The sequence below is a fragment of the Aptenodytes forsteri genome, unplaced genomic scaffold, assembly GCF_000699145.1.
Source record: "Aptenodytes forsteri isolate BGI_AS27 unplaced genomic scaffold, ASM69914v1 Scaffold231, whole genome shotgun sequence".
NCBI lineage: Eukaryota > Metazoa > Chordata > Aves > Sphenisciformes > Spheniscidae > Aptenodytes > Aptenodytes forsteri.
This window is the reverse complement of record NW_008796046.1, coordinates 345,142-354,420: the sequence shown is the minus strand read 5'-3', so window position 1 is coordinate 354,420 and position 9,279 is coordinate 345,142. Positions and strand designations below refer to the sequence as shown.

Here is a 9,279-nt window from a genome sequence, read left to right as displayed (position 1 = left end):
CGTCTTTTAAATACTTCCAGGGATGGGGACTCCACCACTTCCCTGGGCAGCCTCTTCCAATGTTTCACCACTCTTTCAGTAAAGAAATTTTTCCTTACATCCAATCTAAACCTCCCCTGGCGCAACTTGAGGCCGTTTCCTCTCGTCCTGTCACTAGTTACTTGGGAGACAGGACTTTGACTTTGTTTCACCTAATAACTCTATTTTTAAAACTCCTTTTTTAAACTTAATTATAATTTCCCATAAAAATTCATCTAATTCAGACCACACTTTAAAAGTCATTTAGGAAATAACTGTCCTTCACACTTCCTTTAAGGAAGATCAAAATGGAAAAATTAACAATCTGAATAAACGTATGGTACATCAAGTACTTGAGTATGTGCCAAGGATTTCCCATTCTCCCTAACACACGAGCAGCCAATTTGGTACAAAAATTTTTATTTATCTTGAAATGGACCTCTCTCCCTAGCCCACCAGGTACGGTAAACAACAAAGAAGTGAGAATGAGAAGAAAATCAGATTAAAACCAATTATTTCAACCGAAAGCAATCTATTCTATATAAAGCATTCACATTTACCACTAAAAAACCACAAGAGCATAGAATTCAACCTGCCAGTATCCTGATTACCATCCTTGTTTTCCTTCTGCATATATCCTGCCTGAGTTTTACTCCACAAGGTCAGAAGTTAATGGTTCATGCATGATCTTGAAAGACAAAAATTTAAGTAATACACGTGCTGTACTAGATTTGGGGTAAAAAGACCTGAACTCTAAAGCAAACTGAGAACATAGCCCAAGGCTAACAAACTTTACCTCAACTTTATTACACTTCAGGTTTTTTTATTTCTCTTTCTTGCCTAATATAAATGGCATTTTTTTCAGCACCCTCCACTATTGCAAAAAGGTGAGATTAAAAAAAATATATATCTTATACCGTATAAATTCTATATTGTATGCCAAATCAGATCTCAAATCAAAATTTTGGGACAGATGTCGTACACGCTGTCTCATGAAGTGACCGTGGGAATGGTTTGCTGACACACTATTTCAAATGAGGGGCTCCGAGCAAACTCCTCCAGTCAGCTGCCGATCAGGACCGAGACACTCGTTAAGCCCCAAAGCTGTAACGAGCTCCCAGGACCATGGCAGGGGTTTGCACACGCGATGGCAGTCAACATCCCCTCCAGATCTACCATGTCATATGCTTCAGCGGTTATTTTCAAAGCAATTTGAGAAGGAAGGATCTACAAACTCCTTAACTTTATGCTTCTCCTGTGAAAAGTCTATTTTGTTTGTCTCTATGAGTTTAAATATCCTCCAGAATAGCTTGTGGCTACATTAGGAACTGATACGTAGCTAAATGATGCAAGTTAAAGCAATGGAAATGAAGTCTAAGCATAGAAAGCAAGAATTAGGTAGAGAGAGCCTGGCACTTGTAATGCAGGACACGTGGCAGCCTTCTTTTAATAACCGTCGAGACCACCCTCAGGAGTTGCCTGTCTTTTCCATACAAAGGATAAAATCTAAATTTTCTCCCCCTCTTTCGCAATATAACTTTAGGTCTTTCATTAAATATTCAAACAAATTCATATTTAAAAGGTTTCGTAATGCTATTTGCCTAGCAAAGACAATAGCTCTTCGTTTAAACACTTTTTAACCTATTATCTATTTTGGGACTTCACTGTAAGAATTCAGCCCGCTGACTCCTTACCTTACACCTGCGCAATGGAAAAACCAAGCGCTAAGACGATTCAATTCCCGCTTCGGTGTCCTACGTTCAACCAGTCACTTGAATCTTCACTTCTTTGCTTTTCCATTGGCATAACTAAGGACCTTGTTCTATTTTTTCTAGTCTGATCTGCCTCCAACTTTTTTCTCCAAGGTCATCCTGCACATCTGCCGCTGATTTCTCTTCATTCACCACAAACTCTGGAAGACAAATGCCTGAAGTCCGATGGTTTGAGGTGAAACCAGTCTCGTGGGGGCCGCCTCGCCATGCCGCCAGAGCTGGCACAAGCTGGCCGAGGCAGACAATAGCTTTAGATATTTAAGTGCACGCTATAATCTTCATGGTGATTAACCAGGTTATTTTAGAAGGCTACATCCTATTAATGTCGCCATTTAACTTATTCAGAATGCAGTCATGTAGAATTCATTCACCTAAACAGGAAATCACCCTCCAAAATTCACCTTCCAGAAAGGTCAGGGTACAAACCCTATCCAATCTACACCTCAATATTTACATAAAATTGTCTTATCAAGTGCCAGAAAGCAGCTTCCAAAACATTCAGGATTGTATGAAAGCAGATATAGAAAAAATCTACATTGCATGGATATTAAGGTGGAGCTCTGAGCACATACCGAAAAAAAAAAAGGCAGAGTGGGAGAGAAGCAGACTCTTGTCCAAACCATCCTTGTGCTGGAAAGCACAAAATTGCTGTTATTTCTAGTGTAGGAAAATAACTGTGCACTTACGAGCTCATTCTATCACCCAAGCACTGCTGGAGTCTGCAGTCCTCTTACAATGGTGATATTTTTGAAGAGACTATTATTCACAGAGATTTTTTTTCCCCCCAAGCCCCTAGTGCTTTGTGAGACCGAAGTTCCCCCGAGCTACAGTGTCTCCAACAAAGCAGCATGCACAAATTTGACAGGGAAATAGAAAGGGTGAAAAAAAATGGGGCAAAACACCTTTGAGGAACTCTCCGCTCCACAGAGCATCAGACACGTCTCCTCGCAGCAACGCAGCCAGTCCTACTGATCTACCAGCTGAAGCAGCTACCAACGTCAGTGAGGGTATTTTGTAAATGAAGTCGCTAAGAGTATTTGACGTTCATTTCCATTTGCCGTTGACCACTTTCCCCCACAAAAGCACGTTCCCAAGCAATTTCACACATTAGGTAAAAGTCAACATATACAACTGGCAATGCAAATAGAAAGAAGGAAGTCTTAACACAATATGACACTTAATGGCTAATTATATTCAACAAAATGTTAGCAGACGGTGTCTTCCAAGGCTGATTTTGTAAGGTGCTTGTACAAGATCAACAAGATCAACTATACACCAACTGCTGGTAAACATAACCCACGGGGAAAACCACGGATGCACCTAAGCTGAGCTTTTCTTTTTCCAAAGCACTGTTTCTCTCTGAGCTAAATTCTGTCCATATCAGGACACTTTAGTTCCCCACTAGTTACATAATTATGGTAAACATATTTCAGTGCCTTTTTCAAGTATTAAAGATGACATTTTTAGACAACTCAGTTCTAAAGATGGTCAAACAGACATCAGACTTGCTTGTTAACCCAACCAAAGCAGAACTTGAAAACAAAAAAATCAGTCAATAACGTAGCTTAAATCACCACCTGTAACAATAACCGCATGTTCTCCAAATAACGGGCTCTCGCTTGGGGGATCCTCGTTTCTACGGCAGGATTATTCCGGCATGTGCACCCAAGTCGCTCAGTTCAGCTCTGGAGGCAAGCCCTCCATCTCCCAGCTGACTCCCCCAGCAACTTCTTGCGTGTTTCGTTTGTCTAAAGAAACCCCCTTTTGATCATTTTCTTTAGGATTTCCAGGGTATCCTCTTCCTACGAATTCAGATCCGTTCCTTCTCACTAACTTTACTGCATTGGCTTCGCTGAAGAGTTTTTGCTGCAAGTCATGTTCCCGTCTGGCTCTCTGATGGGAACTCTTTCTCCCTTCGTTAAGGGATTAACCACTCGTTAATGATCATCTGCTCTCACCACCGAATACGGACGTTCACGAAAGAGCCACTGAACACCGGTCCTACCTGTATACGCCATGTTCTTCGGGTTTCCGTAGGGAGCCCCAGGTTGGACGGGGCTGTAAACAGGGTTCATGGTGGAAGACCGGGAACTCTGAGGACAAAAGAAAAGCAGAGTTGAGACGACTGCCTTACGTTAGCTCCAGAGTCGTCTTCTGTGCAAAGAGTCTTCTGCTATGCGATAGCATTATCGTGTTATAATTCAAGACACAGAGAGCTGCGAAGGAAAGGATTTACAACTAGACATTACAACCAGATAGCATATTTAATAATTCAAGTTTTGGATCTCTCAGTTAATTCCCCTAACTTCTTCAGCGCTGCATATTCTGCCTACAAATGTACCTGGAGCAAATTAATCTTCCACATCCCTGCCTTCAGGGGGGCTCAGGACTCATGACCCCGCTTCTAGCTTGCAATGAACAAAGAGGAGAAGCCACAAATTCTGACAAGGAATTCACCCCCTTGGAGGAGCTAATAGTTCTTGGGTGACAAAAACAACCACAACGAAGACCTGACCTTTCAGAAATTAGCAGATAGAAGACCATTTGCTGCTGGTGAGATGGAGAGCGGCGAGTATTTGCGAGCTTTCAGCTTGAGCTGACTACCATAACCTCGAGCCCAAGGCTTGGGTCCGGTGCAAGGCTGCGCCGGGCACCCAGTGCCACCCACCGCATCCCACCGCTGTCCCAGATGGGCAATGAGATTTTAACAGCCTTTCTGTTTCTCTCTCCAATAAAGATGATCAAGCAGTGCCGGCTTAGCTTCTTGTGAGTTTTATTTAGAGGAAAGCAAGTAACTTGGGAATTTGTGTCTACTAACTGTCAGTTAAGCAACTGGCTCAGTTAATTATCTTAATGAAGCACATTCTCAATTCTGATTAATGGGAAAATCAGTCATTAAGCTTTATTAGGCGACGCATTTGTCTCCACAGCTATCTAGTGACAATTTCACACAAGAATCTCAACGATCTTGCTTCAAAATGTGGGTTTTTTAAAATGTATTATTTTACAGTTCATAAACAAAACCGTTCTTTCCAAACAAGTCTCTCTTGATGGATGCACAATTTGTTAGATCATTAACTCCTTCCGCTTTACCTCAGGATAGTAAACAAGTCAAATGTTAAATGTTAGCACCAATTGACTTGACAACAATTACTGCTTAATTAATTAGCCTTCCCTCCACCCCCAAGTTAGCACAGAAGGAGCAATTCTCAAAGCAAAGAAAATCACGGTTATAAAGTGAGCTGGAAGAGAAAGCTACACAGAGACACGTATTTACGCCAGCGGCTTCAGTAACACACGATGGAGCTCTTAAGAATATCGACAGGAAAATCAGTGGAAAACTTTCTGTCCATGAGACATTACAGCTGGGGATTTACATTCAAGCGTAAGGGTTTTATGGCCATTCGGTCCTCGTGTCCCCAGGCAGTGCTCCGAGTCTCGGCGAACCTGCCCCTGGCAAGCGGGTGTTTGCCTTCTGGCTTGAGTCCTCATTTAGAAGAGAAAACCAAACGTCATCTGTCTCTGAGATGGTGAACACCAGTTTCTGTAAATGTCCATCCAAAAGCCTGGCTTTTGGGCTGCCATACGGATCCCGATCAACACAGGAGGCTATTTCAGCGTAGGATGCGGCGGATACAGGACACGCTCATACGTATACGTCAAACTGTGGACAAACAAACACATTATGTGTCTGCATACGCTGTATGACACCTACCTACCACTGCTTTAAGAAATATGACTTCTTCATAGGGAGATGAACCTCAAAACCCATCTATATTCACAAAAACTATTTTCTTTTCTCTAGTGAAAAACAATGTTGATTTAAGCCCAACCACCACATTTCTATCGCACGTAATTTCTCTGAAGAAATCTTCGTATGCAAGGCACCAAAATGAAAAGCCTTTCCTTGTCCACAGCATGTAGGACACGTTTCACCTGAGCAGGTACTTTTTCAGTAAGTTGAAAGCATCTGAAAGGAGATGGTTTGACAGTAACAAGGTGGGGGAACGTGCTGCCCAGAGGTGCCAGCACAGCACAACGCCCGAGGAACATCTACTGCTGCTCTAAACACAAGCCAGGAAGCCAAAACCTCCTCCTGTTCACCCAAATGTCGCCGTCAATGACTCTTTTTTGCAATTCGATTCCATCATCACCCTGCAACGAAGATTCCACGTCAATAGTGGGAATAAGGCAAGAAGATGTTTTGAACGTTTAATGGTCGTAAAATATTCTGCAAGGAAAAGCACTATAAAAATCCAAAGACATTTCTACATTACAAACACTTTGGTGCAATCAGACATGATCAGGCAATCAAAGCATTTTGGGCTGAGGCTCCTATGGCTACACCCTCTGCGCTTTGCGGGTTTCCTTTGAACTGGATTTAGTCTGGTTTTTAGTCTGGTCCCCACCTGACACATGGTTCGAAGTTGTCTAAAGGACATCACCAGTATGTCCTTTACTGGTACGTCCATCACCGGTATGGACCTGTATGTCCCACGAGAGGTTGGAGGACGTGTGATGGGCAACTGGAGTGAAGCTTCTGAAAGAAATCTGGTCCACGCACACCAAAACTACTTTGCACACGGAAACTACAATGCGGTCGGTGGGAGTCACCTTCAAAGAGCAGTACTGTTCTGAATTAAAACACCGGTAATATACATAGCCTAAGGGTTACTACTAGTACATGATGCTTTAAGTAATAGATGCCACAAATAGGACCAGAGAGAAAAAGGAGGAGAGAGATGTCATAGAGTTGCAGAGATTTCCTGGCCATAATTAACTGTTAAATCACTAATAGGACTCTTCAAGTCCAGACAAGAAATGCCCAGTAGGATGGGGAATGTGACAGACATCTATAAAAAAATATATCACAAATGACCTGGAGAAGGTGGAGAGGCAGCAATCACACACTCTTTCTCATAACCCAAACAAGTGGAGGCATGAGAAGAAATAATTTTGTTGTAGGTTCAACACAAGCAAAAAGGGTGGTTGGTTGCTTTGCTTGCCTCACCATGTCCCTCGCTGCTGGGATGGCTGGATTTGGAAAGCCTTCCAAGGGACAGAGCAATTCCTCCTCTCCCCCAGACGCCCTTCCAGACAGGCTTTTAGGCTGCGAGGACCTTTGATCTGAGCCCATCCAGCCATCCTCACGTTCCCAGGAGAAAAGTCAATATCCAGGCTCCATTTTAGGTGCCTGGCCACCCAACCAACAGCACGATGCCTGACATTGGACTACGCTCTCAACAAATGTGCCCATGGTGCTGAACGGTGCTCTTTGCATGGGGGGGCCACTGGGAGATCCCTGCAGCAATACTGAATGGCTGCAAAAAGCCACATTCTATCCATCAGTCAAGCGTGGGCACATGGCTCTTTGTGTTGGCCATTTCAGAGGATCTGTAAGTTGAGGATGTTCTGCAACGGAGCTAGGAAATCACGGGTCCATCTTACTCCAGCCCTGCATTCTGCTTCTCATACACACAGAGCCAGCCTCCTACCTAGCTGAGCCTTCCTGCCCAAGAAATAGAGTTTTTGAGGGTCCCTCTTCCCCAGGAATGACAAAAGGAAAAGCAAAAACCACCGAGCATCCTCCTCTGCAGCAGCACCAGTTCCTGCGAGCCAGCTCAAGGACGCGACTTGCCTGAAAACCAACCTCTTCCCTCCGCCTTCCAGTTGAATGTGCGTTCCTCCACCCAGGACCGCACAGTGACAGCCGGACCTGACAAGCCTGGACTCCCCTCAGCAGCAAAATCAAATAAAAAGGCACCAAATTTCCTGGGGCTCAGCAGACCCGAATCCCCCTCCCAGAGCTGCTCGTGCCTGGGTCAGGGCACCTTACCTCTGTGACCGTCCCCACCTCTCGCTCCTTATCTGCCTTGCCCGTCCCACTGTAAGCTCCCGGACAAGGATGGAGTCCTGGCTGCATTTATAAAGTGCCTTGTTCAATGCAGTCATCATTTCATTTGCACTTTTCTGGGTGTAAAGAGTACAAATAAATCATAATTTGGTGAAAATCGCTGCATATGTCTGCCTTGCATTAGGTGTCGGACCGAACGGTAAAAAGAAACACTCTTATTGAGAAGGATGAAAGAAAATGCTTTTTAGCCGAGATAAAAAGATTGTAATCATGTTAGGGGTTTGAGTGTATTGTGAGGAAGAGGCTTGTGCTTCCTCCCTGCTTGGTATGCAGGGTGTTATTTCCAGCCAGCATGAAAGAGTCCATGTGAACGGCATTTCAGATGGATGATTTTCTTTCTTTTCAGCATCTAGTATTAAAGCACATTCAGATGAGCTTCCAACACCTTCTGCAAGACAATGCCATTCAAAAATACATTTTAATTTCATTACAGGCACCGCATTGTGGCATTCAAAAAGCTACACTAAAATGGGAATAAAACAGGATTAGCAAAATTAAACCTCCTTCGCCACAATAACTTGCAGCACTTGCTCGTGGCCATGAATACACAACAAAAAGACTAAGAAATGAATTATAAACCGACAAACACGAGTATTGCCCTATTGCACGGAGCTTCCACCGCTTCCTAATCCCCACGACAGCGATGCTCAGTTGCTTAGAATCTGCTGAGACTCCAGCAAGGAGCTGAAGGAGTAACTCCAACAGGAATGCCATGGGAATAAGCTGCTAGCAAACAGTCTCGGGATACTTTCTGGCTGTAACCTGGTTACGTTTTCATCTATTTTATCTTTCCTGTGAAAGTGCATGGCATGCTTCCATCACACTAGGAAATTACTTCAGGTGAAGGGTAAACAGAAATACAAGAGAGGCCAGGCTACGGCCGGCCACCACGCCATCAGCAGGCCAACGCGCCAGTCAAATCGAGTTTGCACGGGGGATTTCCAAGCGGCACGAGAAGGGAAATGAAAATGCTTGTGCCGTGAATGCTGAGCTGGAACTGGCCGTGCTGTGAAGTGGCTGCAGAGCTACGCTCGGGCGCCCTCGCCTCGCTGGACCAGAGCTGGGCTTCGGGCTCTGCATCGCGCTCTCCTGCTGCTGCCAAGGGAGAGGACTCTGTCCCCCATCCCTGGTGACACCCTAGGACATCGCCTACTTCATCCTCTTCCTACGGGAGCACCCAAAGCACTCGAAAACCAGCACAGGTATCACCACCACCTTCAGACTACTACGGACGCAAGACAACGGGAACATCTTACCCTGTTGTTTTTCTCTATCGTTAGTTTATTCTGTGCCTTTGAAAGCGCCGCGACCAGCTTCACTGCTTCCCAAAGTCATTCAGGCTTTGAGTCCGCAAATACTGGTGGGCATCAGTAATTTTTACACATAAACAAGTTTTGACGCGAGTATTTCTATGCACACGTTGGTGGATCTGGCATCTTATACACCTCTCCCACTCTGATATACAGAAATATAGGTATTTCCCACTTCTACCGTACAGAGGCAGAGGAAAAGAAAGACGACATCAAAGACGACCCCATCCCTGGAGGTATTTAAAAGACGAGTAGATGAGGCACT

General features: G+C 44.3%; 1 protein-coding gene across 2 annotated transcripts in view; it reads right to left on the bottom strand.

Annotated features, from left to right (window-relative positions):
• Positions 1 to 9,279, bottom strand: part of FAM168A (family with sequence similarity 168 member A) — a 224,614-nt gene that overhangs the window by 106,141 nt on the left and 109,194 nt on the right. For both annotated transcript variants that reach the window (XM_009286106.2, XM_019473897.1), the window contains one exon: positions 3,796 to 3,883. In XM_009286106.2, coding sequence (XP_009284381.1) covers positions 3,796 to 3,865 — 70 coding nt within the window. In that variant the 5' untranslated portion in view covers positions 3,866 to 3,883. The remainder of the gene's footprint in view (positions 1 to 3,795; positions 3,884 to 9,279) is intronic.